The sequence below is a fragment of the Vipera ursinii genome (genome assembly GCF_947247035.1).
Source record: "Vipera ursinii genome assembly, chromosome: Z".
NCBI lineage: Eukaryota > Metazoa > Chordata > Lepidosauria > Squamata > Viperidae > Vipera > Vipera ursinii.
The window spans coordinates 15,195,146-15,213,840 of record NC_139517.1 but is presented as its reverse complement, the minus strand read 5'-3'; the positions used below and the strand labels follow the sequence as shown (position 1 = coordinate 15,213,840).

At 43.3% G+C, this 18,695-nt stretch overlaps 2 protein-coding genes across 2 annotated transcripts in view; one reads left to right on the top strand and one right to left on the bottom strand.

Moving 5' to 3' along the window:
• Positions 1-18,695, bottom strand: part of RPL28 (ribosomal protein L28) — a 532,136-nt gene that overhangs the window by 152,961 nt on the left and 360,480 nt on the right. The window lies entirely within an intron of this gene.
• LOC310650295 (C-Jun-amino-terminal kinase-interacting protein 4-like) overlaps positions 4,623-18,695 on the top strand; it is a 46,739-nt gene continuing 32,666 nt past the window's right edge. The window contains exons 1-6 of the mRNA XM_083379157.1: positions 4,623-5,381; positions 11,598-11,718; positions 13,699-13,769; positions 13,866-13,954; positions 15,837-15,915; positions 16,050-16,161. Coding sequence (XP_083235283.1) covers positions 5,082-5,381; positions 11,598-11,718; positions 13,699-13,769; positions 13,866-13,954; positions 15,837-15,915; positions 16,050-16,161 — 772 coding nt within the window. The 5' untranslated portion in view covers positions 4,623-5,081. The remainder of the gene's footprint in view (positions 5,382-11,597; positions 11,719-13,698; positions 13,770-13,865; positions 13,955-15,836; positions 15,916-16,049; positions 16,162-18,695) is intronic.

Below are 18,695 nucleotides of genomic sequence, written 5' to 3'. Positions count from 1 at the left end.
AATAATTAGAATTGAAAGAAAAAGGAAAAATTGTAAAAGATAAGCCAATAGCCGGGGCAAGACCAAAATATCAGAAAAATAAGCTGATATTGCTCAAATAGAAAAAAATATTGTGATTCAAACAATATGTATAAACTACATCAGTATCAGTATTTAGAAATAAGGTATTTCAAGTATAAAGGGCAAATAAAGGGAACAAAAGAATATATAATCACAGAGCATGGGGGGGGGGAAAGCAAAAATATAAAGTACCAACAATGGAAGTTACATGAAACACATCATAACTATGAAAAATGGTCATAAGTTACTTTTTTCAATGCTGGTCACTAAATGAATGGTTGTGAGTTGTGGACTACCTGTACTGAAGTTATATTTTGACTAAATCAGTGTTTAGTATATGCAATTATATATTTCTGGGCTAAAACCAATGTTTCTGGAATAACATGAAATCTCTGCTATTTATAACAGAGTACTCCATAAAATGAGAAAATTGCTTAACTAAATAAGTATTTGCTATATGAAATCACAGGCTGCTGCCACTGAACCGCTATTTGCCATCTGAAATAGCACCTGTCACTTAAACAGTGCTTATTATATTAAAACTTAAAGCTAAGGTTTGATATATGAAATTGAAATTCTGCTATTTAAATTTTAAATCATAGGTCTTGTTATAAAATAGGAAAGCCCATTCTGCTACAAAGAACTACGTTAGAGTTTAATGCAGGGGTGTCAAACTCGCAGCGTCACGTGACGTGTCACGACATATCACGACTTTTTTTCCATTGCCGGCAATGGGGTAGGCCAGCAGTTTAACACCCCTGGTTTAATGCATGGAATCACAGAAGCCTTTAATAGCTTTCCCACTCGTTAGTTGCGCTCTGTATAGCTAGAGAAAAAAAAGTTCCAGAGCCACAACCCCAGCTAATACTTGGTGGCCTCGCCTCCTTTCCCGTATGCACCAGTCAGAAAACTAGAGAGATGAAGCGTTTATTCCTGAAATTACCTCTGGGAAGCACCTGTTCTGTTCCAGCCTACGACCGGCCCTGTTTGTGTCAGGGACAACCCTTTCTTCCTTTAAACAATCAATAGGCTGGAAAAACCCAACCCAAATTTACAGTTCAAACAAAAAGGCAACAGGATATTTCCTTCAATAAATGAATCAAAATATCAAACAAGAGTCAACAAACAAGAGTTAAACAGAAGTATCAAGAACAGACCAGGAATCTCTTAGAATGTCTCCAAACAGTTCCTTCAGCAACCAGCCCCTCCCACACTTTCCCCTTTTATTATCAATCCCAAGGTGTGGCTTCTCACTGCCTTCTCCTCCTCTCACTGAGTTGCCACATTGATTTTCTCTGCTCTGCTCTGCTGGATTGCCTTCTGCTTCTAGCGTCTCTGAACAGATTCAGCTGTGAATCCTCTGAGTCCAACACCTCGTACTCACACAGCTGAGCCTCATGAGGAACATGACTGGAGGGGCCAGGCTGAGAGTCCTGCAGTGCATCAGAGCCTTCCTCCCACACCAAAGGCTCTCCCAAACCCCCCCTCCTCCTCCTCAGATTCATCGGACTCAGCTGCTGGGAGCACAGGCTGACACTGAATCACAACAGCACCACCCACTTTTCCCCTGAGTGATGTGATCAAAGGCGTTTGGTTTCCATCACTCCTCTCTTGGACTTTTGGGGAGGTTTTTTTTTCCCCACCTGGAAAGAAGTTGAACGAAATCCAGATGTCTTCCGGAAAACAGAGATTTATCATAACCGGTTCGCTGAACTCAGCAAAAAACTAGGTATCGGTTTTGCCAAACTGGTGCGAACCGGTTGAATCCCACCACTGGCCATGGCCCACTACCAGGCCATGGCCTATTTGCAACCAGGCTGTGGCAAGCAGTGGGCCAGTGCGCACACAAACACATACGTAAATTGACTCATGTGAGTAGCGGCCTAGTATAGACATGCGTGTGTGCCAGCTCGCCGCTCATGCAGCCCAGTTCCCCTCTCCCCCCCAGCCAAGCCGCAAAGGTTGGGGACCACTGTTCTATTGTACACTGGACAGCAATATATTGTAGGTCCTGCAAGACTGCATTTTATAATTTTTCAGTTTTAAAGTTGATATGAGATTTCATAGATTTTTCTTTTTAAATAAAGCTTGGTTTTTCTTTATCGGCAGACCGATATCTTCAATACTATCTTTAGGACATAGTGCTAGAACAATTATTTCATTCTTATCATTTAGAATGATAAGGCAGCAGAGTATGGTAGTCTTATTTCTCTCACAGACCAAAGTTCTAACTTTGGGCAGAAGGTAGGGCTAGAGCAGGGGTAGGCAACCTTGGCTCTTTTATGACTCGTGGACTTCAACTCCCAGAATTCCTGAGCCAGCTGGCTCAGGAATTCTGGGAGTTGAAGTCCACGAGTCATAAAGGAGCCAAGGTTGCCTACCCCTGGGCTAGAGTGAAGAATAGAAGATTTCAGAAAGAGAAGTTTGAGACTTTTCAGTGTTATCACTACAAATACGATTGCCTCCTCTGACCTCATAGCCACCAGATGTGCTCAGAGTACAACTCTTCAAATTCTCATTCATTGGCATTTGTAATCTTAACACATCTGTGGATAGACAGATTAGGGAAAGCTAGTATAAGCTGATTACTTTGCCACTGCCAGATAAGAGAATTATTTAATAGTAGTTATTCGTTTTTGTGAAAGGTGACTATGGAAGTGGTTTCCAAACAAAGATTTCCTTTGTTTATGACAAGGTCCTGCATTACTTTAGGTGCATTATTTATTTATTTAGCGTATGGCTGGTCACACACAGAATTAAAAGCAGTTCATATTTACAAGTTAGAACAGTTAAAACATTTTTTTTTAAAAAGAAGCAATTATAAAACCTAAGAGGAAAACAGAAATAACATTTCAGAGTTTAATGTCGAGTTTGGAGATCCAGTCAGTAGCTGCCGTTGTTATGCAGAGGAAGTCCTTAAAATCTCCTGGGTATCTTCTATTAGTGTATTCCCTCACTATATGTTGGATAGTCTGTCGGGGAGCCCCGCAATCACATTGTGCTGAAGGTGTCTTTCCCCATTTATACAGAGAATCAGCACACACCCCATGAGTCGTTCTAATTCTATTGTATGTCACCCATATGTGTCGGGGTAGGTTAAATCCTGGAGGTATACTATTAGGATTAATATGCTCAGAAATATCTTGGGAGGTATAGCTACTCCATGCTTCCATCCACTTTTGTATAGTGCTCTGATGTTCGGCCAGCAGCTTAAGCGCTATGAGGAGTGGTGGATTTCTTGACTTTAATCGACAGAGGTATAGGCATGAATGGGTAGAGAGGAGTTTAGCAGGATCTTACTATACTCCCGTATGAGAGCTTCTTGTCGTCGTAAGTGCGGGGGAAGTATGTGGCTAAGAACAACACCCCAAACCCAAACCTGTTTTGTTAAAAACAGGTCTAAGGTATCCCTACTTTAAATCTAAAAAAATACATCCTTTTTTCTGTTTTCTATCAAAATGGCATGCGATATTTCTAAAAATGCAACAAGACAAAATTAAAAACAATAACTGCTCTATAATTAAGCAGCCATTCAAAAAACATCAGAGGCAACAATACTAAAAGATACAGGAAGTTAAATATTTTACAACCACAGTGCTACCGTACCAAGAATATTCTGCTTCTTACTCCCAGCTGCTATCAAACTTGGATGAGGCAGAATGCAGAATACAGGAATTTGTTGGGTAATATACATAAAATTGCATCCTAAAAGGCTGTCCATCTCAAAACAAAGCAAAGTAACATGGTATGTATGAAAGGGGAAAAAAACCTTAATACTGTGCAATCAACCCAAGAAAACCTTTTGACCAGTGTTCTGTAACCTGGTTAATTTAAAGCTGCATGGACTTCAATTCCCAGAATTCCCCAGCTGCGGATTTCTGAGAGTTGAAGTCCAACTCGGCTTAAAATTGCTAGGTTAGGAAACACTGCTCTTGAGAAGGGGTCTTCAAACTTGGCCCTTTTATGACTTGTGGACTTCAACTCCCAGAATTCCTCAGCCAGCATGCCTGACTGAGGAATTCTGGGAGTTGAAGTCCACGAGTCATAAAAGGGCCAAGTTTGAAGACCCCTGCTAGAGACTTAGGCACGCAGCCACATCTTTAAATAATAGAGTAAGCTACTTGTAAAGCAACAGGGAGTTGCAAACCAAACTCGTATTATTCACCAGGAGGAAAACCCAGTACTAATATTATCCAAGACGGAGCCCACATTTGCGCGCGCGCGCACACACACACACACACACACACACACACACACACATATGCCAAAAAGGACTCACACGACAATTCCCCACCCTTCTCCACCCAGACAGCTTATGCAGGTCACATGATCAAGAATCATATGATGGCAGAAGCTTCACACATACTATCTATCTCTTCTTCTTCCCCTTTTGCCGGCCCTTCGCCTGAGCCCGCCCACCTCCGCGCGCTATTGGCCAGCAGGCCGCAGGCGGGCGCGCCATTGGCCAGCCTTAGGGCTTTCCTCATGCGCTACTGGTAGACTTGCGGGGCTTCTGGCCCCGCCCTCTCCTCTTCTTGGAAAAGTGACTTGGAAGTTGGGATCGCGGTGACCGCCGCCGGAGGGAGGCCAATCAGAAGTTCAGGCCAGGGACGCGGGGGCGGGGGCGGAGCCAGAAGGGCGATCGGAGGGGAGGAGGGAGGAGGGAAAGACCCCTGGATCCTCCAGAGGCACTTTCGCCTAGTGGTGAGAGCCCCAGAAGCTGAAAGCCAGGGGGCAGAACATGGAGTGCCTATATATAGCAAGGGGATTGTATCTTGGATCTCGAGGGAAATTGGGAGCTGAGTCCTAAAAGCTACGATCGCCTGCCTTCTCCGGGAGAGAAAAGGGGAGCAATCGTATTAATAGCCTGGTTTGGGGGTGGTGGGTGGTGGTAGGGCCGTAGTGCTTGCCCTAATTCCTTAATTTAGGAAGATCCGGGAAATCAAGACAGCAGGAGAGTCTGGGGCGCCCCTGTGTGCCCAGTGCCAGGCTGGAGAGTGCAGTGGTTAGAGCACTTCGCCATGGATGACCCCGAGGAGACCTTTGGCAGAGATGAGGATGCCAGCCCGGCGCCCTACGAGGAGCTGGTGTCCGTGATGGCCGAGGGCTTGTACGGCGAACTGGAGCGGCTGGTGGGCGCCCACGGCCCCACCGCGGTCTCTGGGCTGTTGCCGCAGGTGGTTTCCGTCCTGGAGGCCCTGCAGGAAGCTTGCGGGCAGGTGCGGGACCGGGACCAGGCTCTGGAGCGGCTGCGGGATGACCGGCTGCGTCTCCTGGAGCAATACGAGCGCGAACGGGCAGGGCGCAAGCGGGCGGACGAGGTGGGTACGGCCTTCCGCTCCCATCGGCGGCGTCGGCTAACTTTTACGCGCTTCAGACCTTGGGTTAAGTCTCAGCCGACGACGGTCGGTCCAGCAATTCCCGATCAGAGAGCTTAGATGCCAGCTGGTGCCAGCCGGAGCTGTCGGGCAGGCTGATTGCCTCCTCCTCCTCCTCCTCTTCCTCCTCAGCAGTCGGGAGAGGCGCTCTCCTGCCTGACAAGCCACAACGCGAACAACTTTCTTGTCTCGCCTATGGACCTTTCTCAGGAAGGCTTGTGTAATCAGAGCAAACCAAGACCTCTCCTGCCATGCAGACAGACAGACAGACAGACAGACAGACACACACACACACACACACACACACACACACACACACGTGACTATTCCGGGCTAATGCTGCCACAGGTTAACTGGGAAAGCTGAAGCAGAGGGGTGTCAATACCCAGAATCTTTTGACTAAAAGTGCCCCCCACACACACACACACACACACACACACACACACACACACACGCATACAAGGTTTCTGTGCTATTGCTAAGCACATTGATTTGTGCTTTAGATTGTAAGCCGCCCTGAGTCTTCGGAGAAGGGCGGGATATAAATGGGATTAAATTAAATTCTGAGCTAAGTAATCAGTCCGGGGGGATGAGAAATTGGTCAGTAAGCGGTTAAAGAAGAGAACATAGACATAAACAGATCTTTCACCAAAGAAGGCAAACTGGAGATTGACCCAAGGTTTTTATATTGGCATTTTTCACCAGAAGAGTGAAATGCCACGTTTGCTGATATTTCTGAATAATGTCTGATAGTTCAGGTCAAAGAGCAGTTGGCTCTCTAGATATCACTGAGTCAAACTCAAATCCTGGATAACTTCTCATCCCCAATAAAACCTCTTTCAAGGATATTCCAGTATCACTTCGATCCTGTCCCTACATCTTGCCCGGAATTTTTTTTTTCATTCTCCCAACTTGTCAATCCTACACATTTTTATAGAAGCATTTAATGTTTCTAGTTCCACAGCATTGTCATTTCAACCCTCATTTGATCCAGAACCAATTGACTCCTTCCTGCAATCCATAGGAACTGTCTCCAAATTCCTGATTTTTTTTTTATTATTATTATTATTATTATTATTATTATTATTATTATTATTATTATTATTATTATTATTTAAATTTATATACCGCCCTTCTCCCAAAGGACTCAGGGCAGTGAACAGGGCATATATAAATAGCAAATACAAAAGTTAAAAAAAGGAATTAAACAATTGCCCAGATAAAAACAGTAGCAATATAAAACCCATTAAAAACCCTAACGCCCCCCATCAGGCCAGGCCAGCTTTAAAACGTTTATATTCTGTCTTTCGTTCTTTTTGAGTTTTCATTAAGATACTTCCAGGGGTTCAGTATGAGCAAGTGACCTGTGATATGTATCAGAGTAAAAATCCTTAACTTCACATATGTATAGATGGGATTTTAGATAAGCGCGGATGGTTCCTGGTTAGGATAAGATGTAACAGTTGTTTGAAGTTGTCTGTTGTGACTGCTTTGAAAAAGCTAGTACTGTTGTGGAGACAGACAATATCATATAATACCTTTTGTATAAAGGCATATTGTGACTGTACCTCAAATATCAAATACAGTTCTGGTCAGCTTCTCAAAATCCTCAGGATTGTTGTTGTGGAGAAAAAGAAGAAGAAGGACTATTGACCTACTGACCTTCCATCTTTCTGAGGCCGGTAAAATGAGGACCCAGATTGTTGGGGTCAATAGGCTGACTCTGTGAATTGCTTCGAGAGAGGGCTGTAAAGCACTGTGAAGCGGTAGATAAGTCGAAGTGCTATTGATATTATGTGTGTTCACCACCCTGAGTTAGTTCTAAGGCAAGGTTGGGGAACCATACTGGCTCAAGAATTCTGGGAGTTGAATTCCACAAGTCATAAAATGGCTATCGTTCCCCACTTCTGTTCTAAAGGAATAAAGGCGGGATAAAAATCTGATAATTAAATTTAAAAGGCCACTGTCAAGTTGGACAAGGTCTTTTAATCAAAAAGATTAAAATGATGAGGGGTTTTTTTTAGTTTAGGCAAAAAAAGGCAAATATGGAGAAAATGATTAGAAGTGTATAAAATAATGTTTAGTGTTGAAAAATAGATAAGGATTTTCTCAATTCATATATTAGTAAAACCAATGGACTCCAATGGTAAAAGGATAAGAAAAAAAAAGTGTAGATACAGTGAGGGGAAAAAAGTATTTGATCCCTTGCTGATTTTGTATGTTTGCCCACTGACAAAGAAATGATCAGTCTATACAGGTGAAACTTGAAAAATTAGAATATCGTGCAAAAGTTCATTTATTTCAGTAATGCAGCTTAAAAGGGGAAACTAATATATGAGATAGACTCATTACATGCAAAGCAAGGTAGTTCAAGCCGTGATTTGTCATAATTGTGATGATTATGGCTTACAGCTCATGAAAACCCCAAATCCACAATCTCAGTAAATTAGAATATTGTGAAAAGGTGCAATATTCTAGGCTCAAAGTGTCCCACTCTAATCAGCTAATTAAGCCATAACACCTGCAAAGGGTTCCTGAGCCTTTAAATGGTCTCTCAGTCTGGTTCAGTAGGAATCGCAATCATGGGGAAGACTGCTGACCTTACAGTTGTGCAGAAAACCATCATTGACACCCTCCATAAGGAGGGAAAGCCTCAAAAGGTAATTGCAAAAGAAGTTGGATGTTCCCAAAGTGCTGTATCAAAGCACATTAATAGAAAGTTATGTGGAAGGGAAAAGTGTGGAAGAAAAAGGTGCACAAGCAGCAGGGATGACCGCAGCCTGGAGAGGATTGTCAGGAAAAGGCCATTCAAAAGTGTTGGGGACTTTCACAAGGAGTGGACTGAGGCTGGAGTCAGTGCATCAAGAGCCACCACACACAGACGGATCCTGGACATGGGCTTCAAATGTATTCCTCTTGTCAAGCCGCTCCTGAACAACAAACAACGTCAGAAGCGTCTTACCTGGGCTAAAGAAAAACAGACCTGGTCTGTTTCTCAGTAGTCCAAAGTCCACTTTTCTGATGAGAGCAACTTTTGCATCTCATTTGGAAACCAAGGACCCAGAGTCTGGAAGAAGAATGGAGAGGCACACACTGCAAGATGCTTGAAGTCCAGTGTGAAGTTTCCACAGTCTGTGTTGATTTGGGGAGCCATGTCATCTGCTGGTGTTGGTCCACTGTGCTTCATTAAGTCCAGGGTCAACGCAGCCGTCTACCAGGATATTTTGGAGCACATCATGCTTCCTTCCGCAGACGAGCTTTATGGGGATGCTGACTTCATTTTCCAGCAGGACTTGGTACCTGCCGCCAAAAGCACCAAAACCTGGTTCAATGACCATGGGATTACTGTGCTTGATTGGCCAGCAAACTCGCCTGACCTGAACCCCATAGAGAATCTATGGGGCATTGCCAAGAGAAAGATGAGAGACATGAGACCCAACAATGCAGAAGAGCTGAAGGCTGCTATTGAAGCATCCTGGTCTTCCATAACACCTCAGCAGTGCCACAGGCTGATAGCTTCCATGCCATGCTGCACTGAGGTAGTAATTGCTGCAAAAGGGGCCCAAACCAAGTACTGAGTACATATGCATGCTTATACTTTTCAGAGGTCCGATATTGTTCTATGTACACTCCTTGTTTTATTGATTGCATGTAATATTCTAATTTACTGAGATTGTGGATTTGGGGTTTTCATGAGCTGTAAGCCATAATCATCACAATTATGACAAATCATGGCTTGAACTATCTTGCTTTGCATGTAATGAGTCTGTCTCATATATTAGTTTCCCCTTTTAAGTTGCATTACTGAAATGAATTAACTTTTGCACGATATTCTAATTTTTCGAGTTTCACCTGTAACTGTAATGGTAGGTTTTTATTTTAACAGTGAGAGACAGAATAATAACCAAAAAATAAAAAAAAATGAATTTCAAAGAAGTTATAAATTGATTGGCATTTTAATGAGTGAAATAAGTATTTGATTGTCTGTCAGTCAGCAAGATTTCTGACTCCCAGGTGTCTTTTATACAGGTAATGAGCTGAGATTAGGAACATTCTCTTAAAGGGAATACTCCTGATCTCAGCTTGTTACCTGTATAAAAGACACCTGTCCACAGAAGCAAGCAAACAGATTCCAAACTCTCCACCATGGCCAAGATCAAAGAGCTGTGCAAGGATGTCAGGAACAAGATTGTAGACCTACACAAGGCTGGCATGGGCTACAAGACTATCACCAAGCTGCTTGGTGAGAAAGTGACAAGAGTTGGTGTGATTATTCATAAATGGAAGAAACACAAAATAACTGTCAATCTCCCTTGGTCTGGGGCTCCATGCAAGATCTCATATTGTGGAGTTTCAATGATGAGAATGGTGAGGAATCAACCCAGAACTACACGGGCGGATCTTGTCAATGATCTCAAGGCAGCTGGGACCATAGTCACCAAGAAAACAGTTGGTAACACACTACCCCGTGAAGGGCTGAAAGCCTGCAGCACCCACAAGGTCGCCCTGCTCAAGATATCACATGTACAGGCCTGTCTGAAGTTTGCCAATGAGCATCTGAATGATCCAGAAGAGATCTGGGTGAAAGTGTTGTGGTCAGATGCGACCAAAATCGAGCTCTTTGCCATCAACTCAACTCACCGTGTTAGGAGGAGGAGGAATGCTGCCTGTGACCCCAAGAACACCATCCCCACGTAACATGGAGGTGGAAACATTATGCTTTGGGGGTGTTTTTCTGCTAAGGGGACAGGACAACTTCACCACATCAAAGGGACAATGGACAGGACCACGTACTGTCAAAATCTTGGGTGAGAACCTCCTTCCCTCAGCCAGGGCATTGAAAATGGGTTGTGGATGGGTATTCCAGCATGGCAGTGACCCAAAACACACGGCCAAGGCAACAAAGGAGTGGCTCAAGAAGAAGCACATTAAGGTCCTGGAGTGGCCTAGCCAGTCTCCAGACCTTAACCCCATAGAAAAACTGTGGAGGGAGCTGAAGGTTTGAGCTGCCAAACGTCAGCCTCGAAACCTTAATAACTTGGAGAGGATCTGCAAAGAGGAGTGGGACAAAATCCCTCCTGAGATGTGTGCAAATGTGGTGGCCAGCTACAAGAAACGTCTGACCTCTGTGATTGCCAACAAGGGTTTTGCCACCAAGTACTAAGTCATGTTTTGGGAAGGGGTCAAATACTTATTTCACTCATTAAAATGCCAACCAATCTATCACTTTTTTGAAATGCATTTTTTCTGGATTTTTTTTGTTAATTCTGTCTCTCACTGTTAAAATAAACTTACCATTAAAATTACAGACTGATTATTTTTTTGTCAATGGGCAAATGTACAAAATCGGCAGGGGATCAAATAATTTTCCCCCTCACTGTAAACAAGACGTAATGGTGAATTGGTTGGCTTCAAAAGAGAACAATTTCTTGAAGGATAAATTTACCAATAACTAATATTCAAACTGCATTGGGAAGCCAAAATGCTACTTCCATATCATGCCAAGAAAATTGTGTGCATGCATCCATATAAGTCACCAGGAGCCAAAATTCACAGATGTGTGTGTGTGAGAGAGAGACACACACATACAGAGAGAGAAGAGAGAGAGAGAGAGAGAGAGAGAGAGAGAGAGAGAGAGAGAGAGAGAGGAGAGAGAGAGAGAGAGAGAGAGAGAGAGAGAGATGACTATTTTCTATTAAATCCAGTAGCAGGGGCAATACAGTTACTAGGAACACAAAGAGGATGCTGCTATTGTTGTGTTTTGTGATCAGTGGAGAAAACGAATAGGACCAATTTATTCATTCTCTTTATGTGCCACTCACAATTTTAAAGTAATGTTGGGCCCCTGCTTTGCTAAAACGATAGCTGCTCCAGCTTTTCTTGATTAGGAAAAGAATGTCCCTGGATCAACAAAATAACCTTATGCTGATAGATAAATCTTAACGCATAAGTGGCAATAATTTCACACTAGACACAGTGGGTGAGCATTTGCTCCACAAAAGTGAATTTGAACTGGAGTTGTAAAGGTACAGGGCAGAGAAGAAATCGGTCTGAAGGAAACACAAACTGCCTTGGGATGGGAAAGCTTGGAGAGACAGTAAAGAAATCAACTAGGTCAGTAACAAGGGGAAAGGTTGATTCTTGGATTCTCTTTACTAGCGGTTCATGGAATTGGAGGATGTGATGGATCAGGAACGTAAGGCACATTCAACAGCTGTGAGCCAGTTAGAGGGCCAGAGCCGAATCCTGGAGAGCAAAGCACGAAGCTATGCAGATCAGGGTAAGAATAGTTATTTTGCCAAATATCTCTGTATGATGCCAATGTATCACTATTCCATATTCCCTCTCGAACTGCAATGAGCCTCCTCTGTCTCTTGCGGGGTGTAGATTTGTCATAATATGGATAAAGTAAATTCAAGTAGAAGGCATCCAGTTAGTGTCTTTTTCTCTCATCTTTGCTTGTTGGAACATATGGTCACTCCTATGCCCATCCCATAATTGGCGTGCCCAAATTTGCACCCTTGCACATCTCCACTTTTGACAGCTCTAGCTAAACTGGTCTATCTCGTTAGCCAAGATTGGGTGTAAGACAAGAGACACAGTATAAGATTTTCCCAAGGAACATCAAAATCATTAGGAAATATAGATGAAACTGCTGTGCAATAAATATTTGGGGGGGGGGTGAGAGCTGAATGCCATTAAACTGAACAGGGCTTGAAGATGTGGATCAATGAAGAGAATTTGATTGTTCATCACAATTTAATTATTTCAAATGATGCTGGATTTTATCCTCTGTTTAGCAGATAAGCCTTGTTCAGTGTACATCTAATAAAATATTCTATAATGGAAACCGTTTAAAAATGCTATTGGTGTTTGGCAAAATGTTAGCTCACTGCTTCACTGCCTCCCTTTGTTTGAAGGTTTTGTTTAACAGGATTATATATGATCCCTGACTATATTTATATATTTTCAGGCATTGCTCAAAACAGCCTATTTAAGAATTGCCATAAAAAAAGAGAATATTCTATTAATGTTGCTTTCCCCCCCGCCCCCAAATCAGTTCAAAAACACATAGATATTTTTTTTTAAAAGTAATGCTAATTTTAATTAAAGTTAGTTTTATTTTTTTCAATTTCCAATTTTATTTTTCACATTTCTATCCCACTGCAATCAAATGATTCTTGTCAGCTTATGTAGAATATAAAACAGGTTAAACATCCATGGTTTTGGAAGAATCATTCTTCCTTGAAAAAAAAGTGCTGTAATACTTAGCATAAAGCATTGCTAGCAAAAGTCTCTGTTGCTTTTATAAAAGGAGAAGATTTCTATGAGTCCATCCTGTAAATTTCTTCTTTGAAATAGACCTTTCTGCATTCAAATAGGATTGATTCCCAAATGGATGTAGGATTACAGCCTCAGCATTCTTTGCATGCATCTACAAAATTAGGGTATTTTCACCCAGGAGGCTTCTGATTATTGGAACTGGATCATCAGAATTAATCTTCCAGGAAATGGATGCTTCCTGCTCCATTTCCCGCTTGAGCTGTACAGATAAAATACGAGGGAAATACTTTAGCATGATGTTTGAAAACAGCCAAGTTAAGGTTGGTTTAAGGTCTTGCTACTGATAAAACCTAGCAGTTCGAAAGCACGTAAAAATGCAAGTAGAAAAATAGGGACCACCACGGTGGGAAGGTAACAGCATTCTGTGCGCCTTTGGCGTCTAGTCATGCCAGCCACATGACCACGGAGACATCCTCGGACAAGCGCTGGCTCTTCGGCTTTGAAACGGAGATGAGCACCGGCCCCTAGAGTCGGAAACGACTAGCACGCATGTGCGGGGGAACCTTTACCTTTACCTTTACTGATAAAAGGCTTTTGGAGGAGTTGGTGATGGCGGCAGCAGCGTGCTCCAGGGGAGAAAAGAAGCAAGGCCTCTTTAAGGAAAAGGTAGAAGAGTCAGGATCAAAAAAAGGAAAGAAGGCGAGGTTGTCAGAATACAAACGAATTTGAGGGCTAATCCACATGGAGCCCCATTTCCATCTGTCCTGTTTGCCATCGTTCACTCCCTAGAGACTAAAATGGACAATGTGAAATTTGAGTGGGCCCCGAACAAGGAGTATATATTGGAGGTGGTGACCCTTTGAGAGCTGTATGCAACGAAATTTCATTTTGATGTATGCCGATTGGTGTACATTCAAAGTGACAATAAAGTTATCATCATTTGCCATTCCCCAAACACCATTTTCTTCCTTCACAGTGGCTGGCCTGGAGGAACAAAAATCTTCACTACTCAAGGAGATTTCGATTCTCAATCAGAGTCACTCAAAGGTACTTTTGAATGGTGGAAGTCTTTCAGTGGCCCTTCCCACATGCCTTCTTTGTCTTTCCAAGTCACGGTTGCACTTTCTCTTCTGTTTCTTTCAGATGGTACAAAACTACAAGGAACTGAGATCACAAAAAGTGGCATCAGCTGGTCCAGGACAAACTAGCTCTTCATCCACAGAAGAGAAAAGGTTTGAAAGGAGGGAGGAAGTGTGTGTGTGTGTGTGTGTGTGTGCGTGTGTGTGTGGGGTTTCAGGACCAAAGCAGAAAAGGAACTTGGAGGACCAGTGGGTTAAGGTGAGTGCCCCTTAAAGAGCTGTGGCATCTTTTCCCGAGCTGTGGCTGAACATCCCCAGGAAAATATTTGTTTGAAGTCTGAAAGCACTAATAGTACCTCTGGGCTTATTTCAAAACAGCTTTTTGGACTTAATTCAAATATGTGTTTTCCTGAGATATGTGCAGCTCAGGAAAAGATACCACTTCCTTTAAAAGGTAACAACAAGGACAGTGTCCGTGCCCAGCTCCCTCCTCCGAAGCCACCTTTGTTTACTTTAGATTTCCTCCCCCCTTTGCTGAATGGAAAATTTGGGATCCTCTAGAGCAGGGCTTTTCAACCAGTGGTACGGGTACCACCTGTGGTACATTGGCACCTGGCAGGTGGTACGCGACCATCCTAGAAAAGTGGTAGCGGGGGAGGGGAATGAGCTGAATCGGTGGCAGCACCGCAAAAGCCTGAGCGAGAGACGGCTGGAGTTGCATGGCTGTCAGGGCTCGGCAGAAGCGCCAGGATCAGTGCCAGGGTCCAGCTGGAGCTGGGCGCTGATCCTGGCACTTCTGAGCCCAGAAGAAGCGCCGATCAGCTGGAATGTTGCAGCATCTCCAGGGTCTTGTGATTTACATTCAGATGCTTGGCAACTGATTCATATTTATGACGGTCACAGTGTCCCAGGGTCATGTGAAGTGACCAAAACCTGCTGCAACCACCCAGCAGACGGGGGGAATAAAAACCAAACATCCCCCACCCTCCACTGCCAATCCTCAACAGAAATGCTCACAACAATGAAAACCTCAGACAGGAGGAAGAGCTTGGGGGGGCACTTTTTTCAGTGCCATTGTAACTTCGAACAGTCACTAAGCCAACTGTTGTAAGTTGAGGACTACCTGTACTTCATCACTTTTTTCCTTTTTTTCTTTTTGGTCATCAAGTTTTTGACACCTTGCTAGGTGACTGGTGGTACTCTGATGTTGCCGTATCCTAAAAGTGGTACAAAGTTCATTTGCCTTTTGACCTGGATGCTTGAAAATCTCCTTAGACATATATATATTAGTAAGATAAAGGTAAAGGTAAAGGTTCCCCCGCACATGCGTGCTAGTCGTTTCCAACTCTAGGGGCCGGTGCTCATCTCCGTTTCAAAGCCGAAGAGCCAGCGCTTGTCTCAGGACGTCTCCGTGGTCATGTGGCTGGCATGACTAGACGCCAAAGGCGCACGGAACGCTGTTACCTTCCCACCGTAGTGGTCCCTATTTTTCTACTTGCATTTTTACGTGCTTTCGAACTGCTAGGTTGGCAGAAGCTGGGACGAGTAACAGGCGCTCACTCTGTTGCGTGGCACTCGGGATTCGACCCGCCAAACTGCCGACCTTCTGATCGACAAGCTCAGCGTCCTAACCCACTGAGCCACCGCGTCCCTCTATATATATTAGTGCCCCTTTAAAACAAAATTGGGGGTGGGTGGGTGGGAGCAGAGCATAATGTGTGCCTGTTTTAATTACACTGGTAGTTAGACTAGTTTAACTAGCTGCTTTCCGGGGCTCAAAAGAGAAAATACCTGCTGCAAACTCTGCATAGGCATCAGGAAGGGCATCCGGCCAGTAAACACTCAGCTCTACTCAGTGCACCCTGAATAAAGGGATTAAAGGGTCATAAAAAGGGGGGGGGAACCTGCTTTAATGTAGGGTAGAAGGTGTAAGAAATGGCACTGACTGATCTAGACTTTCCAAGACATTTAAACAGACCAAGGCAGACGTGAGAAAATCAAGATCCTTTTCTTTTTTTTCTCCCTCAATGAACAGGCCGAAGCCCTCACCCGTTCGTGTGCCTCTCCAGTTTCTGTCAAGCCCCTCAGACTTGAAGCCTCCAAAGTCCTCAGTGGTAAGTGGTTTCCAGTGAGGAGTTAAGCTCTGATGGCCAGAGTGATGGCTGAGAAGAGCAGTGAGAAACAGGGTCGTTGAGGAAAACCATAAAGCAAACTCTGTTTTTCTCTCAAATCTGTTGGATCTTTTTAGGAACGTGGAGAAATGAATGAACTTTCTCATCCAGAGAAAATGCCCCAGAAAGTTGCAGAAAGAAATGCGTTTCCCTTGGCACAGGAAATGGATGTTCAGCCAGAAAAAGAGGGTATGGAAGAGATTGTCTTTTTCTCTCTTTGGTTGGATCAGCTTTAATCCCAAATTGGAGTCTTATTGCAAGTAGATTAAGACAAATCCCCGTTATTTTCTCGGCAGTGTTTTTCATGAGTGTTTGGCCACTGCCTTCTTCCTAGGGTTGACAGAAAGTAACTAGCCCAAAGTCACTCAGCAGCTTTTTGTGCCTAAGGCATTACTATAATAAAATAAAATAAAAATAACAAAGAGTTGGAAGGGACCCTGGAGGTCTCCTAGTCCAATGGTTGCTGGAATTGGCTATGTGTAGTTTAATGAAGAGGAGAACAAGGGGGGACATGATAGCAGTGTTCCAATATCTCAGGGGCTGCCCCAAAGAAGAGGGAGCCAAGCTATTCTCCAAAGCGCCCAAAGGCAGGACAAGAAGCAACGGATGGAAACTAATCAAGGAGAGAAGCAACCTAGAACTAAGGAGAAACTTCCTGACAGTTAGAACAATTAATCAGTGGAACAACCTGCCTCCAGAAGCGGTGAATGCTCCAACACTGCAAGTTTTTAAGAAGAGACTGGACAGCCATTTGCCTGAAATGGTATAGGGTTTCCTGCCTTAGCAGGGGGTTGGACTAGATGACCTCCAAGGTTCCTTCCAACTACTTCTTCTTCTTCTTCTTCTTCTTCTTCTTCTTCTTCTTCTTCTTCTTCTTCTTCTTCTTCTTCTTCTTCTTCTTTTTCTTTTTCTTCTTCTTCTTCTTCTTCTTCTTCTTCTTCTTCTTCTTCTTCTTCTTCTTCTTCTTATTATTATTATTATTATTATTATTATTATTATTATTCCCCTGCTGAGCAGAGAACCCAATACCATTTCATACAAATGGTGTCCAATGTCTTCTTACATACCTCCAGTGTTGGGGCACACATAATGTCTAAAGCAGGGGTGTCAAACTGCCAGCCCGTGGGCTGGACATGTCATCCAGAAGCCACGCCCACCCCATTGCCGGCAATGGCAAAACCATCCCTATATACATTGTGCAACGTCACGTGACGTCGCGAGTTTGACATGTCTGGTCTAGAGGCAAGTCATTCCACCATTAATTGTTCCAACTGTAAGGAAATTTCTCCTTAGTTCTAGCTTGGTTCTCTGCTTGATTAGTTTCTTGTCCTGCCTTCAGATGCTTTGGAGAATAGCTTGGCTCCCTCTTCTTTGTGGCAGCCCCTGAGATATTGGAACACTGCTGTCATGTCACCCCTAAGTCCTTCTCTTCATTAAACTAGACATACCCAATTCCAGCAACGGTTCTTTATATATTTTAGCTTCCAGTCCCCTAATCATCTTTGTTGCTCTTCTCTTCAATCTTTCTAGGTCTCAATATCTAAAGTTCATGGTCTTCCAGTTACTTGTCTGGTGCCTTTAACTCCTACACCAATCTGGATTTGGGGATGATTGGGCCAATTTTTTTTTCCTGTTGGTGATTACTTTTGCTCAGGAATCATCTGCTGGAGTTTCAGATGTCAGCAGGGTCTGAAACAAGCAGAGCTCTGGGTCAGCCTTAACACCGAGAGCCAGTTTGATCTAGTGGTTAAGGCACCAGGCTGGGAACCAGGAGACGGTGACTTCTAGTCCTGATTTAGGCATGAAAGCCCGCTGGATAACTTTGAGACAGTCACTCTCTCTCAGTCCAATTCATCTGGTAGTTGTTGCGGGGGAAAATAGGGGGAGGAAGGAAAATGTTCACCGCCTTGAGTTATTTATAAAAAAATAAAGGCATAATAATGAATACATACAAACATCACTTTTTTTCTCTTTCTGACACTCTTCTTCCTCGCTCCCTTCTCCCACTTCTTTCTCTTTCTTTTTTTTATTAAAGAATTTTACAAAAAAAGATTTTACAATACATATCCCCAAAACCCACCCACCCCAAACCACCCCACTTCCCCCCCCACTTCCCAGAGTTAAATACAGGGTTATAAATATAATAATCATATTCTAACTAAAGATTATCCATAATATAAAATTAACCAAATTCATACTGTGCTTTAACTCCCCTTTAACATAGATACATACAAAGTACTAACACTAAAATTAATAACAATTTCCCTCTAAAATCTACTCATAAGCTAGATGGAACTTTTTAGTCCCATATTTGTTCTGAATATAATCTACCCATCTCCTCCAAACTGAAATATATCTTTCTTGCGAATGATCCTTCAAATAAGCAGAAATCTTAGACATTTCTGCAAGATTCGAAACTTTAAACACCCATTCTTCTATGGTAGGCAAACTATCCTTCTTCCAGTATTGTCCCACCAGTAACCGTGCTGCTGTTATCAAATTCAACATCAAATTGGTTTCTTTAACATCACAATCTACAATGCCCAATAAAAACAATTGCAGAGAGAACTTTATCTCCACCTGTGCTCCCACAACAGCCAAAAGCTGTAGTTAGGGCCAGTGGTGGGATTCAAATATGTGAACAACTGGATCTCTGTGTGGATGTCGCTTCCGCAAGTCCATTCTGGGCCTGGGGAACAAAAAATTAGCTACTGCAGTGGTGT